At 40.8% G+C, this 22,150-nt stretch overlaps 2 protein-coding genes and 1 pseudogene across 6 annotated transcripts; all 3 read left to right on the forward strand.

Annotated features, from left to right (window-relative positions):
* Positions 1-10,804: 10,804 nt before the first annotated feature.
* Positions 10,805-21,082, forward strand: LOC109741724 (protein MOS2). 5 transcript variants are annotated; one of them, XM_073496785.1, is made up of 3 exons: positions 10,805-12,336; positions 16,779-20,044; positions 20,483-21,082. In XM_073496785.1, the coding sequence occupies exon 1, from the start codon at positions 10,942-10,944 to the stop codon at positions 12,280-12,282; it is 1,341 nt and encodes a 446-aa protein (XP_073352886.1). In that variant the 5' UTR covers positions 10,805-10,941; the 3' UTR covers positions 12,283-12,336; positions 16,779-20,044; positions 20,483-21,082. The 5 variants fall into 5 exon arrangements, with proteins under 5 accessions (XP_073352886.1, XP_073352887.1, XP_020156383.1 ...); XM_073496786.1 differs by having other exon boundaries at positions 20,505-21,082; XM_020300794.4 differs by lacking the exon at positions 16,779-20,044.
* Positions 15,301-16,078, forward strand: LOC141021334 (uncharacterized; annotated as a pseudogene).
* Positions 19,105-19,869, forward strand: LOC141021902 (secreted RxLR effector protein 161-like). Its single transcript, XM_073497756.1, has one exon. It carries the CDS (start codon positions 19,105-19,107, stop codon positions 19,867-19,869), a length of 765 nt encoding a protein of 254 aa, XP_073353857.1.
* Positions 21,083-22,150: the final 1,068 nt, after the last annotated feature.

Below are 22,150 nucleotides of genomic sequence, written 5' to 3' on the forward strand. Positions count from 1 at the left end.
GGTTCTGCATCCACCCATCAGGTTCTCTATTATGCTGCAGGAGGAAATCCTTTCTTATTGACCCTTCAAGCGGGAGTCTTTTAGAGGCAGCTTTCGTGCTTTTCCCTTCCGCTGGAACTGCACTTGGAGTCTAAGTTCATGGAGTGTATTTGGCCTTCAGAAAGAAGAAGAATAAATGTTGTTCATTGATCTTTCTTATGTTCCTAGGTCAGTTTCATGTCATCCTATGGTATTTATTACGTATTGTGTTCAAGATATTTCCCTGTAGGACCATGAAGCTTGTGGGCACTTTTTATCTGTGTCTAGGTCTTTGGAGTTTGGGGTGTGTTGGTTTTATTGGTCAGATGAAACGGATACCGTGTACTCTTACAGAGTTAAGAAGCATCTCCATTGAGTTGCAGGCTAGAAGGCAGTGAAAATTAATCTTAAATGTTGTTAAGATAGTTTAAGGTCTACTACCAACTTGTATTGTATCTCTAATATCTAACAATCGGGAATTTGAGTATAAAGTAATCACCTGTGTTGACTCCAACAGAGATACCTAGCCCATCTTGGGAAATTTCCATAATGTGCCCATAATGACCTATGCTTTTGAAGACGCCGATGTCTGAGGGAACCGCCATCATCGCGGTCGACGCCTTATCTTCGACAGCACTGAAGTAACCCTGAATGGCCATCCTCGGCATCATTCGTGTCGCCGCTTGATGGAACTATCCTAGCAGGTTTGTTGAACGTGATAACCTTTTTAGCAATTGGAACAAACCTTGACTATTCCACAACATATTTTGCAACATCATTGTTTTAGGTTAGAGAAGAATATGCAGAGATGTAAAATCACACATTTTGCACCCAGCTTTCAATGGGAATAAATTGAATTTTGTTTGAAGCCTGCTGATGAATCAAGAATATATCTTCGAAACCTTGTTCTTTTTTGCAAGAAAAAAAAAGCTGATTTAAGCATCGTGGTAATTCAAAACCTACACAGTATTTATTTCTGCATTCATTTGAAGACGAGAAAATACTGAGTTTAATATCGAGTGTCGATCCATTGTTTTTCTACAGGTAAGTATTTTTTTATTTCATAAAAAATGAATATCATTTGATCTGTTATTGACTGATGAGGATCAGCATCTTGTACAGTATGCTTCTAGGTTGCTCCTTTTTTAGCTCGGTCCTAAAATGTACTGTTAGGTGCAAACATTTCACTAAAACCATCTTTGCAAAATGGGAACGTCTAGGTCTAAATAAAGAGCCAACCTAAGCCAGTTATTGTTTTCTTTGAGTTGGGTTCAGATAGCTTCAACAAACTATTTCTGTAAAGATGTGCCATGCATTTTCAAGCAAGTTTAAATCTCCAGACATTGTGTATCTGGTAATGCCATTGATGGATCATTTTCACTAGATTTTTTATTTAGAAATGTTGTTTTTTCAGTTGCTTGGTCTTTCTCTCAAGAGACAGAAAAGGGTCATCATGACTATGCAAAAGTTAGATCTATAGTTACTTTTTTTTGGCAGAAGTACACATGGAGATTTACGGTTATAAGTTTGTATTCTTAGTGATTATGTAACTGTAAACATGTATGAATTTCGTGTGCTTCCAACATGCTCCTTTTCATTATTATTAGTTGAGAGATAGCTTTGGTATGTTGTCTAGAGTTCCAACATTCTACATATTGGTCCATACGTGCAATGCTTAACATGTTATGCATATAGATTATTTTGTAGTACGTGATAGTTTTTTCCCGGGCAAATATTTGTTAGAACCATGAGGTCACTATACATACTATGAAATTTCATTAACTTCAAACTATAAACCATGTTAGATTTTTGGAGAACCATGTACTAGCGAGAAATATTTGCCTCATAGGAGAACTATTGTAGTGTTTTTGGTTTTCTAATATTTTCTTGTTTCTTCACTCATTACTATGGAATGGATCCTTTCTAGCATTGCCAGTTCAGCTATACCAAGTAGGCTTTCATGTTTGTTCAATGAATCTTAGCAACAATATGAACTGTGCTATGTTCTGAAAGATAAACTAAGGCCCCGTTCGGATCTCCGCTGGCTTCCCGAAATAGCTGGCTTCCCAGCTTCTCGCTGGCCTCCAGCTTCTCGGTGGAGCAGTGTTTCGTTCGGCTGAACATCCTTCGCTCCTCACGTATGCATGGACTGGTAGCCCAGGAAATCAGGCTAAGGCCTGTTCGGCCAGGGTTTGGGCCAGGTCATATTGGCCCAATTCGGTTGGGGAAGCAGGTTCGAGCGATTGAAACGGTACGTGAGATTCACGAGAGATTCACTTCGGAAGGGCAATGTCGTGTAATTTCGACCAACTCCTTGCTTCGATGTGTCGAGGGCTGTTGTAGCGATCGAAACGATACGCGAGCCTAACTTCGGAAGGGCATTCCCATGTAAATTTGATCAACTCCTACTTCTCTGTTTCACGAAGCTGGGCTGGCGCTGCTCCTCGAATCCGAAAAAATTGCACTGCGTATTCCTCGTCTCCGCGGAGCCTGCTTCTTGGAGCAGATCCGTTCAGCTGGCTTCTGGGAGCGATTTTAGGAAGCTGGCCTGTGGAAGACTTCCGAACGGGGCCTAATAGGCAAACTTATCTTATGTTTAACAGCCCTCTTTGTTATTCCTCTATACAACTTCAGCTTGTGAGAGAACATATTGCGAGTTACTCAAAATGATATTCGCCACTGGTAAAGACTATTATGGATCCATTGTTCTGGATGTTTGCCAAGCAACCACCCTGTGCCGGGAATGCCATTCTGGATGTGGCCTTCTACCCGAAGAAGCTCATCATCAACAAGTCATAGTGATCGTTCCACTACTCCATATAGTTGTGGCACTAAACGTTGTTGGTTGAGACGATGACATCGAAATAGAAAGAAATATGGAAAGTTGGATTTGTAAGAAAATAATCATATTACAAACAACAAATGTAGATCTTGAGTAGATAGAAAGAATAAATAGGGGTTGTGCTTAAGTACTTGAATCTGCTCTTCAAGATTCATAGAATATAAGACGGCTACTAATAGTTTGAAATGAGAATGGAATAGTTTTTTTTGGTGGAAAATGAACCTTATCTACACAACAATACATTTGAAATATTTTTTACTACTACTATTAAATTATTCTCTTATATACACAAGTGAATTTTTACATATGATTTATCGAGCATTGCGCGTGCACGCTAACTAGTGAAGCATAACGTGCCTGTTTCTCCTCTCTATTTTCGACTTTTTTCCCTTTTTTCATTTCTTTGCTTTTGTTTCTTTTTTTTCTTCTCCGTTTTTCTTCATTGTCTGAACGCTTATTCGACACTTTTCAACTACTTGTAACACATTTTAACACTTGTTCAACACTTTGCAAATACTCGTTCAACATTTTTTAAAACTTATTCAACATTTTTTCTTTTTTCTTTTTCTTTTGTTTCATTTGATTTTTCTTCTCTGTTTTTTTTTGCATTTGATCTTCTCACATCAGATTTGTTTCATTCTTGTTTGTTTCCTTTTTTTTCTCCATTTTTTGTTTGGTTCTCTTCTTTCTTCTTCATTTTTTGTTTTCTCGTGTGTTTTCTTATGTTTGTTTTGTTTTCACTCTACATTTTTAGTTCTTATGCACCATTTTTTAAATACTTATTCAACATTTTTTACACTTATTCAATATTTTTAAATACTCATTCAACATTTTTCAAATACTCGTTCAACATTTTTTAATACTTATTCAACATTTTTAAAATACTTGTTCAACATTGTGTAATACTTGCTCAATATTTTAAAATTCCTGTTCAAATTTTTACAAATACTCATTCAAAAAATTTAATACCTGTTCAACATTTTTAAAATACTTGTTAAACAAGTATTTGAAAATGTTGAATAAGCATTAAAAATGTTGAACAAGTATTTAAAAATGTTGAATATGTAGTAAAAAATGTTGAACGAGTATATAAAAAATGTTGAACAAGTATTTGAAAATCTTGAATAAGTATTAAAAATGTTGATCAAGTATTTGAATTGTTTTTGAATAACTATGAAAATGTTGAACAAGTTTGTGAATAATGTTGAAATAGCATTCAGATAATGTTGAACGTGTATACAAAAATTTTGATCACTTGTTACAAAAAATGTTTTTGACATGTACGAAAATGTAGAGTGAAAATGAAAACAAACATAAGAAAAAACAAAGGAAAAACAAAAAATGAAGAAGGAAAAAGGAAAAGAGAAAAGAAAAAAGAAAAAAATGCAAAAAGAAGGGGAAAATGGAGAATAAAAAAGAAAAGGAAAAAACGAAGAAAATGAAGAAGAAAAATGAATAAGTATAAAAAAATACTGAGAACTGAAAAAAAGCTCCGATCTTTTACCTCAACTAGGGTTCAACGCCTTTGTAAAGGTAAAGTGATATGTTGCGTAGTGGTTAGCAACTCTATGCAGTATACAAACGACCCAAGTTTGAATCCCTCAGACCTCATTTTGTCCCACTTTTTCTGTTCCATTTTTTTCTTCATTCCTTTGGTTTTTCAGCGTTTTCTTTGGTTTTATTTTTCCATTCGTTAAATTATGTTTATATTTGTTTTTCATAGTTTATTTCATTTCTTTCTTTCTTTGTTATACTTTTATTTTTTATTTTTTTTCATATTCCTTTTGTTGTTGGTTTTAATCATTTTCCTTTTTAACCACATGTTTACTTTATGTGAGTACACAATTTCTATTTGCCGCGCACAATTGAATTTTATATGTCATATAATTTTGAAATTTTTAAATACATGTTTTGAGCACTTTTTAAATATGTGGTGACATTTTTTCAAATACACTTTGTAAATTTTAAATGGCAATAAATATTTTTTTTAAACTACATGATTTTTTTATGTTGTGGAGATAATTTGCACAATGTCATGATACATTTCTAATGAAAATATACAAAAACTTACACCAATATTTTTCACCTTTGTATAACATTTATTAAATGCAAAACGCGGGAATATCTCAGTCAAATGTGATGTACATTTTTCTAATGGCACGATACTTTTTTATTACACATATTTTTTGTTGTACGCACAATTTTTTTATCAAAAACACATATTTTTTTAAACATGGGAACAGTCTTTTTTATTGTTGCAAACATTTTTATTAAAAGTTATCAACATCTTTTAAAACCGCTCTAATTTTTTTATACTATGTTAACATTTTTCAATTTTGACATGTAAATTTCAGTTTTAAAATATACGCATTAAAATTTATATATAAATAAAAGTATAAAAGAAAAAAATTGGTTGGCGCCAGCAGGACAAGACATTTTCTACTTGCCCGACCCACCATCTACGCCCTATAGGTGCGGCGGCCATGCGCCTCGCAATAGGTAGCAGATAGCCGTACCCCACGCGGAAGCAACTAACAAATGGTTAACCCCCTGGCGAGGCTCCTGCAAGGGTCACTTTTTTGTAGCATGTGATCATGTCAAGTTGACCGCCCAACCATCATTGCGTGTCTTGTGCTGGTGCTCCCTCTATATTTAGTTCTTATTATTCTGTACGCATTTTCGAATTGGTTTTTTTGGGTTATTTTAGTTTTCCGGTATTCACTTGCTTTTCCCTAGGTTTTGTGGATTTTTCTGCGAAGCACAACTATGGTTCTCGGAAAAGGGAAAAAACTGCGCTTTTACGAGAAGCATCGTGGAAGCACATATTTGATTCGCGTGGGACCATGGATTTTATTTTCGCAAGAAGCACATAGTTGTGCTTCCACGAGGAGGAAGATTTGCTTCTCGTGGAAGTAGAGTTTTGCTTCTGCAAGAAACAACTGTGCTTCTTGGGGAAAAACATATATGTTTCTAGCATAGATTTGCTTCCGCGTTGTCAAAAAAGGAAAAAAATATGAAAAACGGCAACCAAGCTTCTAGGCTCTGATTTGTTTTCTTCCATTTTTCATGTATTTCTTTTTTGGTTATCGTGTTTACTCTTATGTTATTCATATTCTTTTTTTGGTTTCCAATTTTTTTTCTAGGAGTCGTTTTTCCCGTGAAAAAAATATGGTTAACATTTTTTTGAAATATGTTTTGATGTCTATTTTTTACGCATCATAATTTTTATTATGCATTCAATACATTTTTTAATATAAGTTTAATATTTTATATATGCATGTTTACGTGGTTAACATTTTTTAAAACGTATAATTTTTGCTACTTACTTTTTTCATACACATTGTACATGTGTTGTATACATCAAACATATTTTTGTCCACTTTTAATAATTTACAAACAGGAATAACATTTTTGAAACTTTTATTTTTTATCTTAGTTTTTTCCATACATTTTTATTAAAAGTTATCAACATCTTTTAAAACCGCTCTAATTTTTTTATACTATGTTAATTTTTTTCAAATTTGACGTGTAAATTTCAGTTTTAAAATTTAAATGTAAATAATAGTATAAAAGAAAAAAATTGGTTGGCGCCAGCAGGACAAGACATTTGCTACTTGCCCGACCCACCATCTACTAACTATAGGTGAGGCGGCCATGCGCCTCGCAATAGGTAGCAGATAGCCGTACCCCACACGGAAGCAACTAACAAATGGTTAACCCCCTGGCGAGGCTCCTGCAAGGGTCACTTTTTTGTAGTATGTGATCATGTCAAGTTGACCGCCCAACCATCATTGCGTGTCTTGTGCTGGTGCTCCCTCTAAATTTAGTTCTTATTATTCTGTACGCATTTTCGAATTGGGTTTTTTGGGTTATTTTAGTTTTCCGGTATTCACTTGCTTTTCCCTAGGTTTTGTGGATTTTTCTGCGAAGCAGAACTATGGTTCTTGGAAAAGGGAAAAAATTGCACTTTTATGAGAAGCATCGTGGAAGCACATATTTGATTCGCGTGGGACCATGGATTTTATTTTTGCAAGAAGCACATAGTTGTGCTTCCACGAGGAGGAAGATTTGCTTCTCGTGGAAGTAGAGTTTTGCTTCTGCAAGAAACAACTGTGCTTCTCGGGGAAAAACATATATGTTTCTAGCATAGATTTGCTTCCGTGTTGTCAAAAAAGGAAAAAAATATGAAAAATGGCAACCAAGCTTCTAGTCTCTGATTTGTTTTCTTCCATTTTTCATGTATTTCTTTTTTGGTTGTCGTTTTTACTCTTATGTTATTCATATTCTTTTTTTGGGTTCCAATTTTTTTTTTCTAGGAGTCGTTTTTCCCGTGAAAAAAATATGGTTAACATTTTTTTGAAATATGTTTTGATGTCTATTTTTTTACGCATCATAGTTTTTATTATGCATTCAATACATTTTTTAATATAAGTTTAATATTTTATATATGCATGTTTACGTGGTTAACATTTTTTAAAACATATAATATTTGCTACTTACTTTTTTCATACACATTGTACATGTGTTGTATACATCAAACATATTTTTGTCCACTTTTAATAATTTACAAACATGAATAACATTTTTGAAACTTTTATTTTTTATCTTAGTTTTTTCCATACATTTTTATTAAAAGTTATCAACATCTTTTAAAGCCGCTCTAATTTTTTTATACTATAATAACATTTTTCAAATTTGACATGTAAATTTCAGTTTTAAAATATATGCATTAAAATTTAAATGTAAATAAAAGTATAAAAGAAAAAAATTGGATGGCGCCAGCAGGACAAGACATCTTCTACTTGCCCGACCCACCATCTACGCCCTATAGGTGAGGCGGCCATGCGCCTCGCAATAGGTAGCAGATAGCTGTACCCCACGCGGAAGCAACTAACAAATGGTTAACCCCCTGGCGAGGCTCCTGCAAGGGTCACTTTTTTGTAGTATGTCATCATGTCAAGTTGACCGCCCAACCATCATTGCGTGTCTTGTGCTGGTGCTCCCTCTAAATTTAGTTCTTATTATTCTGTATGCATTTTCAAATTGGTTTTTTTTGGGTTATTTTAGTTTTCCGGTATTCACTTGCTTTTCCCTAGGTTTTGCGGATTTTTCTGCGAAGCACAACTATGGTTCTCGGAAAAGGGAAAAAAATGCGCTTTTATGAGAAGCATCGTGGAAGCACATATTTGATTCGCGTGGGACCATGGATTTTATTTTCGCAAGAAGCACATAGTTGTGCTTCCACGAGGAGGAAGATTTGCTTCTCGTGGAAGTAGAGTTTTGCTTCTGCAAGAAACAACTGTGCTTCTCGGGGAAAAACATATATGTTTCTAGCATAGATTTGCTTCTGCATTGTCAAAAAAGGAAAAAAATATGAAAAACGGCAACCAAGCTTCTAGGCTCTGATTTGTTTTCTAGCATAGATTTGCTTCTGCATTGTCAAAAAAGGAAAAAAATATATGAAAAACGGCAACCAAGCTTCTAGGCTCTGATTTGTTTTCTTCCATTTTTCATGTATTTCTTTTTTGGTTGTCGTTTTTACTCTTATGTTATTCATATTCTTTGTTTGGGTTCCAATTTTTTTTCTAGGAGTCGTTTTTCCCGTGAAAAAATATGGTTAACATTTTAAAAAAATATGTTTTGATGTCTATTTTTTTACGCATCATAGTTTTTATTATGCATTCAATACATTTTTTAATATAAGTTTAATATTTTATATACGCATGTTTACGTGGTTAACATTTTTTAAAACATATAATTTTTGCTACTTACTTTTTTCATACACATTGTACATGTGTTGTATACATCAAACATATTTTTGTCCACTTTTAATAATTTACAAACATGAATAACATTTTTGAAACTTTTATTTTTTATCTTTGTTTTTTCCATACATTTTTATTACAAGTTATCAACATCTTTTAAAGCCGCTCTAATTTTTTTATACTATAATAACATTTTTCAAATTTGACATGTAAATTTCGGTTTTAAAATATATGCATTAAAATTTAAATGTAAATAAAAGTATAAAAGAAAAAAATTGGTTGGCGCCAGCAGGACAACACATTTTCTACTTGCCCGACCCACCATCTACGCCCTATAGGTGAGGCGGCCATGCGCCTCACAATAGGTAGCAGATAGGCGTACCCCACGCGGAAGCAACTAACAAATGGTTAACCCCCTGGCGAGGCTCCTGCAAGGGTCACTTTTTGGTAGTATGTCATCATGTCAAGTTGACCGCCCAACCATCATTGCGTGTCTTGTGCTGGTGCTCCCTCTAAATTTAGTTCTTATTATTCTGTACGCATTTTTGAGTTGGGTTTTTTTGGGTTATTTTAGTTTTCCGGTATTCAATTGCTTTTCCCTAGGTTTTGTGGATTTTTTTTGCGAAGCACAACTATGGTTCTCGGGGAAAAGGAAAAAACTGCGCTTTGACGAGAAGCATCGTGGAAGCACATATTTGATTCGCGTGGGACCATGGATTTTATTTTTGCAAGAAGCACATAGTTGTGCTTCCACGAGGAGGAAGATTTGCTTCTCGTGGAAGTAGAGTTTTGCTTCTGCAAGAAACAACTGTGCTTCTCGGGGAAAAACATATAAGTTTCTAGCATAGATTTGCTTCCGCGTTGTGAAAAAAGGAAAAAAATAATATGAAAAACGGCAACCAAGCTTCTAGGCTCTGATTTGTTTTCTTCCATTTTTCATGTATTTCTTTTTTGGTTGTCGTTTTTACTCTTATGTTATTCATATTCTTTTTTTGGGTTCCAATTTTTTTTCTAGCAGTCGTTTTTCCCGTGAAAAAATATGGTTAACATTTTTTTGAAATATGTTTTAATGTCTATTTTTTACGCATCATAATTTTATGATGCATTCAATACATTTTTTATATATGTTTAATATTTTATATGTGCATGTTTACGTGGTTAACATTTTTTAAAACATATAATTTTTGCTACTTACTTTTTTCATACACATTGTACATGTGTTGTATACATCAAACATATTTTTGTCCACTTATAATAATTTACAAACATGAATAACATTTTTGAAACTTTTATTTTTTATCTTAGTTTTTTCCATACACATGGTATATTTTTTATACACGAGAAACATTTTCTGAATACGCATTTAACATTTCTCAAAAGCATGATTTTTTTAAAGAAATATGTAAAGTGTTTTTGATATATATATATATATACAATATATATATAATATATATATATATATATATATACAATATATATAATATATGTATATATATATTGGAATATTTTATATATAATATATGAACATATTTATAATGATAAAGTAGTATATATAATATTATATGGTAGTATATATATATAGGGATTGACTATTCGTCACCCTGGGTGAGACATAGTTATTCTTCACCCCTCTCTAATTTACCACCAATGCACCGTAATTTTATGTTCCGTAAGTTTTGTCTTATTTCTGATGTAAAAAGAGACCGCAAGAAAATATATAATCGCTGTAAAAAAATCTTATGTTACGTAAAATTACAGACGTAAAAACATAGTGTAAAATGAACATAAACTGCAAATTTTCATGTCTTATGACCTATATTTTTATTTTCTTATACCAAATTTTACGTACTGAATCAATAGGAATGTAACTATTTGAATTCTAAATGTAATTTAATTATGAAGTGATCGTAAGATTACCTCGGGTGAAGAATAACTTATATATATATATATAACATTTGTAAGTATAAAAAAGTAAAAAAGGAAAAGGTAAGAAAACAGTGAAATAAGCGAGCGGTTTTGAGGCCTGTGGCCTCCCGCACGGTGGGCAGGCCCAATCAGGCGCTCGCTCGAACGACCCCACCGTTGATCGGATTTGCCTGTTCCAGCCCACCGATCCGGCCGCCCGCTGTTACCTTTGATGGGCCAAACCCATAAATATACCGAAAGCCTTTGCAGTGGACCACTGGGGGGGCTCAGCCGATACCGAGTCTCAACGTCACACGAACTCGGTTCGTTCTTTCCTGTACCACTAGTATTTTTTTCGTGTTTCTGCGCCCCCCACAGCCTCCACACGCTTTCCCCCAAATCGCCGCCGCCATGGAGAAGGAGAAGAAGCTGTCCTTCTCCATCCCTTCCAAGCTCAGGCCGCCCAAGCCGCCCCGCCCCGCCGCCGGCGCTGATTCCTCCGCCGCCAGCGGCAACTCCGCTTCCGCGGCCGCTGCCCCCGCCCAGCAATTCGTCACCGAGTTCGATCCGTCGCAAACCCTAGCCGCCGGCGCCGCGTCCGCCGTCATCGCGCCCCTCCCCAACTCCGGCCACTTCCTCAACCACCGCTCCCGCAAACCCTCCTCCCTCCCGACCCCCGAGGAGGAGGCCGCGCTTGCCGCCTCCACCGCCGGTGGCCCCACATTCGTGCTCGACACCTCCGAGGCCCCCGACAACCCCTCCTCCCACATAGGCTATGGCCTCACCCGACGCGGCGCCGACGCCGACGCTGAGGCTGACGCCACGGAGCCGGGTAAGACGCAGTCTTCCAAGGAATCAGAGAAGAAGTCGACCTCTCCAGCCAGAGATGGCGGCTCCAGCGGTGACCTTATGCTGCGACGGTACAAGGAAGACATGGCCAGCCTCCCGGACCACCGTGGTATAGACGAGTTTGAGGAGGTGCCTGTGGAGGGCTTCGGTGCTGCTCTCCTTGCTGGTTACGGCTGGTCGGAAGGCAAAGGGCTCGGCCGCAATAACAAGGAAGATACCAAGGTTGTTGAGTATAACCGCCGTGCCGGTACGCTGGGATTAGGCTACGACCCTTCTGAGGCAGATCCTAAGAAGACTCGCTCCGGCGACTGGGTTATTGGTGGAAAGAAGCCGACAGAGAATGGTGGAAAGAAGTCCGCCGAGAATGGAAATGCAAAGAAGAGAGATAGGGACAAGGAAGACAGAGTCCGGGAGAGGGATTCAAGTTCCCGACAGAAGAGATCTGGTGATCTTAGGGCCGAGAGGGAGGTTCGAGAGAAAGAGAGAAAATCTCGGGATAGTCGAGAAGAAAAGAGTAGCCGCGATGTTGGTAACAAAGTGCGCTGGTTACAGAGCAATATTAGGGTTAGAGTGGTTAATGAGAGGTTCAGCAGAAGGTTGTACCTGCAGAAGGCAAAAATTGTTGATGTGGTTGGACCAACGACATGTGACATAATGATGGATGATGGGTCAGAGCTTGTGCAGGGGGTGGAGCAGGATATGCTTGAAACAGTCCTGCCACGGACAAACGGGCAAGTGCTTGTGCTCTGTGGGAAGCACAAGGGGGTGTATGGGCATCTGGTAGAGAAGAATTCAGAGGCAGAGACTGCAGTAGTGGAGGATGCCGATACAAAAGACATGGTGCGTGTGAAATATGATCAGATTGCAGAGTACGTTGGGGACCCAGAATTGCTTGGGCATTGATTATTTCTTCTTGAGGAGGGGACATCTGTTTTCCAGGAGCTCTTCTAATGTGCGGTAATATCTGTTCCTTAGTAATAACTATCAGTTGCTGCTTGGATGTAAAATCTTGAACACAATGTTAATCGTGTTATCACTATTATTTGTTGCTTGGATGTGTAAAACCTTCAGCAAACTGTCAGTTTTTGCTTTGTATAATCTGTTTGTTTAAGTCTGCTGCATATGGTTCTAAACCTCATGCTAATTGATGATGTCAGAAGGTGATCCTTGTATCTAAGAGTGATTTTCGGAATTGCATGCTAAAAATCTCATAAACATCTTGGCATCTCGGTGATGGGGTGACCAATAGTTACTATACTGGGACCCTGCCCTTAAACTGCAGATGCTCCCCGCAGGGTTGATTTTGTTTTGGAGTTCTCCTGCTATCCACCATAAGAGATGAAAGTTTTGCTGAAAACATCTAAAGAAAATCTGAACTACAAATCTCTAAGTTGAAGATAGAAGTTAAAAAGTACTACCTTGCTCAAAGTGTGCTATTGAAGATCTGTCCCTTCGTTCTTTTAAGCATATCCATTGCATCTGTGTGTGTGTGTGTGGTGGTGGTGGTGGTGGGGGGGGGGGGGGGGGGTGGTGGTGGTGGTTGGTTGAGCTTGGCTACCACCCACCAACAATTTGGCTGGGTTGTTACAGGCTTACCAGTTACCACAGTTGCAAGTATTGAGGCCTTGCTGGCTTACCACAATAGCTGCGACCTGCAAGTGTTGAGGTCTTACTGAGGGTGGTTATCAACTAACACTTTGGAAGAACCTAATATATGCATTTGCATGTTAGATCCTGTGAACCATGAGTATCTTGTAAGTGCCGCGCCCTGTTGCTACCAATCCACAACCTGTGGTAACCATTATGAGCCTGTATTCTTTGTAGGTATTACGCACTGTCTCTCTAATTTTGCTGGCAGCCGCATGCCCTGGATTGGTTGCACACTCGTGCTCATCTATCGTATCACACATGTCAATCCTTCCACATGTCAATGTTAATTATATGCTCTGTTCGTAGATGATTCGATAGACAGTACAAAAAATTTCATTGTAGGTTTGGAATATTTTGGGATGTGAACAAGTTGCAAAGCTCAATTCTCCATATGAGATCAAGAAATAATAGATATTTATTTTATCTCAGTTTCATTGAAGAATGAAACAGTCATATTGGCTTTTGTGTTTAGGTGTTATTTTTTATCTATATGGCATAAGGCTTGTGTGGATTTACTTATGGAACTGCAATTTGTGTTGTCTTATTCGGCATATGCTAACCAATCAATGGTATCTTTCTAAAGACCTAGGTAAATACTCTTAGCAAAGAGGCTGCTATTGATGCCTTCAAAAGGGATAGTGATAGATCTAAGAGAGTGGTGAGGAGAGCCGCGCGGAACACTTAAATACATTTCTGGCTTCCTTCAAAATACAACTAGGCTCTGCTTTATAGAGGACTTCTAAAGGATGGCTTGAAAAGGGATGGATGCAAGGATGGTGAAGATTTGGTAATAGACGGTCTTCTCCCAGTTTTATGCAAATTAACTGGGCAATTCTCTTGTGCTTAACTAATAGGTAGAGGCAAATCTTTTGCCTCCGTTTCGAAAAAAAGAAAGATTCGATAATAGGGGGATGGGAGAAGGAGCCGGGAGGAACGATTAGATACATCCTTGTTTCCTTAAAAATACAACTAAGCTCTGCTTTATAAAGAGGACTTCTAACCGATATTAGAGAACTCTCTGTAGTATAAGATGCAAACATTATTATGAAAGGATACCAACAAAACAAACAGTATACAACTAAAAGATACTACCTCCTTTCCAGTTAAAAGGCCTACCCGTTTCTCTAGGTTGACAATTTTTCCAACCTAACACGAGTCATAGATCGTCAATATATACCATTAGAAACTTCAAATGTTATAATTTCCCATGTTATAATTTTTGTGATATACAATTTGCATCGCATTGGTTGAATTGGCAAGCCCAAACTTGGATGTGAATAGTGATGCATAAACAACCTTCATCTACAGTATATTTCAGTGGGCCTCTTCACATAGCATGATTACAGTTTTGGGTAATGTTCCTGCTCACCAGTTTTGCATAATAGCAAACTGTACCATAGGCCAGAGTCATGTTCGCTTCTAGTTTATGGATTACCTTCAAGATTTGTCGTCTTCATCATTTTATAAAATAGATTAGTGTGTCACGCAAACATGATTTTTTTAATCGAATATTGTTGAACCGGTATGGGCCCAAGCCCATCTACTTATCACTTAGGGCCCAAGCCCATGTGGAGGTGCTGACCTAGAAAGGGGCATCCAGCCCTCCCGTTCCCAGAAGAGCCGCCATACACGAGAGAGACCTCACGCAGGACACAAGGCACCATGAGCTCTCCTGTCTGAAGGTACTTCACCTCTCGTACAACATGGTATCAGAGGCCAGCGACGGCGGGGCCTAAGGAGACGGCGGCGACGTCCGGCGAGGCGGCGGCGGATCTGGGCGGCGTCCGGCGAGGCGGCGGCGGATCTGGGAGGCGCGGCGTGGCTGTGCAGGAGGTGCTCTGCGTGGCAGAGGAAGAAGGAGAGGTGGAGCTGCTGTGCTGCGCGGCAGGAGGAGGCAGCTGAGGAGCGGCTTGGTCTCCTCGAGAGTGGGCTGTGCTGCTGTGCGTGTGTGCAGGGGACGGGAGCTGGAGAGCTGCTGCGGGGGTTGGCTGTTGTTGGAGGCCAAGGTTCTCTGGAACTGCTGCTGTTTGCAGAGGAAGGAGAAGAGGTTGTTGTTGCTGCTGGAGCTGCTGCTGGGCATCTGAGTTGCTGGGTGCTGCTGCTAGCCAGGGGGTGTGAGTTGCTGCCGATTGCTGAAGGTGAAGGGGGCAACTCTGCTGTTGTTGTCGCTGGGTGCTGCTGCTAGCCTGGGGGGAGAAAAGGGACCGTGCAGGGGACAGTGCAGCTGTAGGGCTGTGTTGCTGAGGGTTGTTGTTGATTACCGGATCGGAGATGAGTAAACCAACTGGTCTTGCTGAGGCTTTCGAGAAGCTTGCTAAGATCCTCGCTGAGTCCAACTCTGGGGCCATTGTTCCTCGACAGGAAGTGGCTCAGAAGCTCTAAATGTCACCCCTGGACATGAAGCTGGAGGGGGCCACAAATTATTTGAGTTGGTCCAGGAGGGCATTGCTGGCTGTGGAACAGAAGGAACTAGATGGGCACTTATTGGGTGCGGTTGATGAACCAGGAGACAAGACTACCGCGGAGGGAAAGAGGTGGAAGGTCATAAACTCCGTGCACGTTGGCTGGTTGTTGAACTCAGTGGTGCCCCCCATTGGAAGCTCTGTGGAGGGACTATCCACGTCCGCCAAGATATGGAAGACTTTATCCACCAAATACTCAGGCAAGGGTAATTTCATGCTAATTGCTCAGATTGAGGGGAAGATCAGTCGGCTGCACCAAGGTGACGACATGGCATATGTGGCAGAACTGCAGGCTTTGTGGGCGGAGCAGGATAACTGCGATCCTCTGGAACTCTATGATGCCGCTTGCATCGAGTCAGGGCGCAAGTGGATTGCAACTGTTGAAACTGTTGGAAGGGCTCAAAGGTTGCTTTCATGGAAGGGGGGCATCCCTGTTACACCAACCTCTCCTGCCAACTATTGAGGAGACTATTGCAACAATGTCTCAAGAGGAGGTGAGGCTATCTCTTGATCATGGAGTGGGGAGATCCCATGGTAACATGAAGGCTATTGCAACATGGAGTGGGGAGATCCCATGGTAACATGGAGTGGGGAGACTATTGCAACTATTGTAACATGAAGGCTGTGCCGGCTTCGACATTTGCTGTCACTGAGCGCATGGAGTGGGGAGATCCCAACAAATGTCATGTTTGTGGGGAGATAGGTCACTGGAAGAGGGAATGTCCAACTCGTGGCAGAGGCAGGGGATACAACAGAGGGTGGACTGGCAGAGGTAGGCATGCTAGAGGCAGAGGTGGATACCTAGGGAACTCGGGGCAACTTTCTAGGGGCAGAGGTGGCTACTCAGGAAACTCAGGGGGGCAGAGGGTACATATGGTAGTTGAAGGGGACACCGGGACGTCAAAGGGCAAGGAAGTTGACGAGGCTGCCTATGGAGACTTTGCTCATTGGGCCTCCACTGATGAAGGTAATCCGACAAAGGCATCTCTTACTCCTAATGAGAATGCTTCAGAGTGGGTCCTAGACTATGGAGCATCTAAGCATGTTGCGGGTAATTCCTGTGTGTTTGAGTCTTACAATAAGCACCCTCCTACTCACAAGGGCACTATACAAACTGCCGATGGTACAAATCAGCCTGTCGTAGGGGTTGGCACAGTCAAGTGCACTTCAAACATCTCGTTATCGTCAGTTGTGCCAGCTTTTCCTGTCAATTTGGTCTCTTTCAGTGCTCTCATTGATGAAATAGACTGTCGTGTGATCCTTGACAAGTTTGAATGCTTGATTCAGGTGCGACAAACGAGCCAGATGGTTGGGACTGGCACCAGGCGTAGGGGGCTTTGGTACATGGACCAGGAGGTGCAGGAGGTGCAGCCAGACTTGGTGTGTGCTGTGACCACGGAGGACAAGGAGAAGTAGGCGATGATCCATCACTGTAGGATGGGGCATGTATCTTTTGATAAGATGAGTAGAATATTTCCAGATCTTATGTGTGGAATAGGCAAGGGCAAGTTGACATGTGATGCTTGCGAATATGCAAAACACACACGAGCCTCATATGTGAGTAAGGGGCTTAGGAGCATATCTCCTTTTATGCTTATTCATTCGGATGTATGGACGAGCCCGGTAGTGTCAATGAATGGAAAGAAGTATTTTGCTACCTTTATTGACTGCTATTCTCGTATGACTTGGATTTACTTGATGCGTCACAATGATGAGGTGTTTAGCTGTTTTCAGAACTTCCATGCTCTTGTAAAGAACCAGTTTCAGGTACAGGTCAAGGTGCTCATGACTGACAATGGCACAGAGTATGTGAACAACAATTTTGGGGCTTTCATGGCTGACCAAGGGATTCTTCATCAAACTTCATGCCCGGACACCCCACCTCAGAATGGAGTGGCCGAAAGGAAAAATCGTCATATTCTTGAGGTTGCTCGGTCGTTGATGTTTACCATGAATGTGCCTAAATTCTTATGGGATGAAGCAGTTATGACAGCCACATACCTGATCAACCGGACACCTTCTAGGATACTAGGTATGAAATCTCCATCTGAGTTGCTCGTTGGAGATAATAAGTTTGTTGTTTCCCCCAAGCTGTTTGGCAGTACCTGCTTTGTTCGTGATCATCGACCATCTGTTGGAAAGCTTGATCCTCGAGCTGTGAAGTGTGTCTTTCTGGGATACTCTTCTAGCCAGCAGGGGTATAAATGTTGGTGTCCCTCTGAAAAACGCAGGTTTGTAAGTATGGATGTTACCTTTAGGGAGTCTGAGCCATTCTATGGTGAGCTAACTGATCTCAGTCTGTTGTTTGCAGAGCTTGACCACCTGCACCCTGTGCACGATGGTAAGAGGGGGAGAAGGATGCGTCTCGTACTCATGATGATTCTGTGGGCATTAACACTGATAATGATGTGCAAGTTCAGGTCCAACCAATTGTGGGTACAATTCCAGTTAGTACTCTCACCGGTGATGATGTGCAGGTTCATGTCTAGCCAACTGTGGATACACTTAAGTTTGGTGCTCTCCAGGTTCCTGTTCGGGATCGATGGCAGACGAATACCCTGGTGTACTCTCGACGGCAACCACACGTGCAGGGGGAGCGGCAAGGCAGTGAGGCAAGAGTGCAGGGTGAGCAGCAAGGCAGTGAGGCAAGCTCATCTAACACAGTGGAGCTGCCCATTGTGTTGCGAAAGGCTACACGTGAAGCGGCAAGGAAGGGTGAAGTAGCAAGGAAGGCTCTACCAAAGGATGATGCTTGTGATGACCTTGATATTGGAAATTTTGTGTCTTATAAGGCTTTGTCACCTTCATATAAGGCGTTTGTTGCCTCCCTTCAAACTGTGTCAATCCCAAAGGATTGGAAGGTTGCAAAGCAAGATCCGAAGTGGCGTGAAGCGATGATAGAAGAGTTGGAAGCACTGAGAAAAAACAAGACGTGGGTGCTAACCACGTTGCCAGCAGAAAAGAAAGCAGTGAGTTGTAAGTGGATCTATACAGTGAAGCAGAATCCTGAGGGGAAGGTGGAACGGTACAAGGCTAGATTGGTCGCCAGAGGATATAGTCAAACTTATGGAATTGACTATGATGAAACATTTGCTCCCGTGGCAAAGATGAACACAGTAAGGATATTGGTCTCATGTGCTGCAAACTTTGGGTGGAAGTTGCATCAATTAGATGTCAAGAATGCCTTCTTGCATGGTGAGTTGCAGGAAGAAGTGTACATGGAGATACCACCAGGTTTTGGTACTTCAGAGACCACGGGGAAGGTATGCAGGCTGAAGAAATCCTTGTATGGACTGAAGCAATCACCAAGGGCATGGTTTGATAGGTTCAGACGTGCCATCCGTGGTATGGGGTATGGTCAGTGTAACGGTGACCACACGATGTTCTACAGGCACTCCGATCGGAAGATCACCATCCTTGCTGTTTATGTGGATGACATTATCATCACTGGAGATGATAAGGAGGAATACAGAGATTGAAGGGCTGTCTAAGCAAGGAGTTTGAGGTAAAGGATTTGGGCAACTTGAAATACTCCCTTGTCATTGAAGTTGCTCGGACAGAGAAGGGAATCTCTATGTGCCAACGAAAATACACCTTGGATCTCTTGAGTGACATGGGCATGATGGGGTGTCGTGCTGCCCCTACTCCGATTGAACAAAATCATCAAGTGATAGCACAATCAGGAGAGCTAGTGAATAAGGAAGATTATCAGAAATTGGTTGGGAGGTTATTGTACTTGTGTCATACCAGGCCTGACATTACATATGCCGTCGGGGTGGTGAGCAGATACATGCATGAACCAAGGAGTGGGCATCTTGATATTGTGCAGAGAATCCTGAGATACTTGAAGGGGACTCCGGGTAAAGGGTTGTGGTTTGGGAAGAGTGGACATCTTGAGGTGGATGGCTATAGTGACTCTGACTGGGCCAGTTGTCAAGATGATAGAAGATCCACTTCTGGCTACTGCGTGTTTGTGGGAGGAAATTTGGTGTCTTGGAGAAGCAAGAAACAGCCGGTTGTGTCTAGATCAACAGCAGAAGCTGAGTATAGAGCATTATCTCAAAGGTTGTGTGAGATGCTCTGGGTGAAGTACCTACTGAGTGAGTTGAAACTTCTGAGGAAGGGACCCTTGAAGGTGTGGTGTGACAATCAGTCAGCTATAGCCATTGCTAATAACCCAGTTCAACATGATAGGACAAAGCATGTGGAAATTGATCGCTTCTTCATTAAGGAGAAACTTGATGCTGGGATCATCAGCCTTACTCATGTCAGCTCTGGGCAGCAGTTTGCAGATTGCTTGACAAAGGGACTGGGAACAAAGGACTGTAACTTGGCGTGTGACAAGATGGGAATGATAGATATCTACCACCCATCTTGAGGGGGAGTGTTGAACCGGTATGGGCCCAAGCCCATCTACTTATCACTTAGGGCCCAAGCCCATGTGGAGGTGGACCTAGAAAGGGGCATCCAGCTCTCCCGTTCCCAGAAGAGCCGCCATACACGAGAGAGACCTCACGCAGGACACAAGACACCATGAGCTCTCCTGTCTGAAGGTACTTCCCCTCGTACAACAAATATGTTTCAGATCAGATCAAGGATATTGTGATTCACTATAACATCACATCTCTGCTATACTAGCATGGCGCTACAATTGGAATTTTGTGCCAATTATAGACTGTACTCGTCCCGAATAGCGAATCAAACACAACAAGAATTGTATATATTTCAGATAGTAGTTGCTGTGTCTAGCTGTGTTGCACTGAAATTACAAACATTAAAAACTGTAGAGACTACCGATATTTGATAATCACAATCCGTGCACACGGTATTCAAGAGCATGCGTTTGACACCCTTACTCAGTAGTTGAGTTATCTTTCTCCTTACACTCTCCCTCGTTGTTGCCTTCTACAACTTTTTTTGACTCGTTGCATCATGTAGACGACCTGTCAACTTTTTCTTCTGAGCAATTGCAATCAATGTCTTGTTTATAGGTTGATGACTTTTCTCCTATAGTGCCTACTGCTGAAGATCACAATGGAAAACAGAGCACCTGACAAACAAGTTTCCAGACGACAGGCTTGGCGACCGATATTTACAGGTGCTCTGCTTTTATGTATGATGTGACATATGATGCCCTGTTTCCAGTTTGCGCATAGCACTGTTTCAATCAGTCTCAATTCCAACACAATTTACATGCCAACCTATTCTATGTGAGGAGTCTTGATCATCTTCGGAGTGGTAGCTTTGTTCTTTGTGGTATCATCACTTTGTGCATGCGATGATCTGATGGCGGCTGTGGTTAGAGGTGTTGCGCAGTATGCAAATATCACTTTGGTCTACCAGTCAAGATGTGAGATGACATGGTTCACTGATACTCAGGTTGAGAAACAATTTTCTTTCCAGCATGGTAGTTGGGAAAACAAACTGGACTCTGTAAATCAGGGACATGATACACATTTGCTTTGGTCCTAAGCTTCAGTGTGTAAAAAATTACCAGTGTTGCAAAATTGTAAACTCTTGTATCGATGTATAACCGGATGGTTAGCTGAATGGATATCAATTGAAGTCACTTGGGCTCAATTGTGTTGAAACTGCTGGAACTCAGAGAGCCTGGGATATCCAGAGAATGCAAGCAAAGCACGGCCCATGCACAGTACCTGTATGGGCCGTGCATGGGCGGACATTTCGGCGCCCTAACCTGCCTCTTGCTGAAAGCATTTCGGAGACATGTACTTTTACTCCATTTTTTCTGTTTTGCTGCATTTCTTCATTTATTAAGTGATCTGGTCCTTCCACGGAAGGAATCATTTTGTAAAATAGTCATCTCTCCACCGAGAGCGATGTATGTCAACTCCAATTATATGTACCTGCACGGCATAATTCTTATGGTTGGACTTGGATGCTTCCAAGCTAATCATTTGGGAATTTCTCGCTCAACGCACTTCATAATCATTTTGATGATCAGTTAGCAGTTGCCAGATTAATCTCCCCCCTTTCTTCTTCTCAGGGCATCTCCAATGGGAGACGCTTAAATAGGCGCTTATGGTAAGGATTTTAGGCTAAGCGTCTGTGCTAGAGTCTGCACCTCCAACGCAAGTCGCAAATAACAGGCGCTCCACGAGTTAAAAATGAACAGAAACGTCAAGCGAAAAGGCTGGAGCGCTCGACGCCTAATTTTGCTGCGGCGCTAATAAATGAACGGGATTTGGCTGGGAATAAGACGTAACGGATGGGATTTTGACCCTGGCATCCCGTCTTAGCGCTCCCGTTATAGATGCCCTCAGAGGACCAATATTGTTGTTGGCGAGAGACAAGAATGTCCGCCGAGCGCTTCAGCTTGTAAGACTAGACTTTTTGTTGTCGTTGAGACAAGTCCAAACCTGCAATTGCATTATCACTAGGAAATAGGAATCCATACTTTCTATCATTAAACAGTGTATGCATTGAGATCACTTGGTGGCCATAGAAACTCATAGCGCATGATGATCTTCCAAGCACTTCTATTTGTTGCGAATGTACGTGCTTAGCATCAGTAATCCTTATTAGCGGGTACCGAGTAAAATGGCTCAATTAATCAGGATTCAGAAATTTCCAGGCAACTCGCATCATGCAGAAGCATTCCCTAAACAAAAGGAAACGGAATGTAAGAGCAACCACAA

Source organism: Aegilops tauschii, chromosome 4 (genome assembly GCF_002575655.3).
Source record: "Aegilops tauschii subsp. strangulata cultivar AL8/78 chromosome 4, Aet v6.0, whole genome shotgun sequence".
Classification (NCBI taxonomy): domain Eukaryota; kingdom Viridiplantae; phylum Streptophyta; class Magnoliopsida; order Poales; family Poaceae; genus Aegilops; species Aegilops tauschii.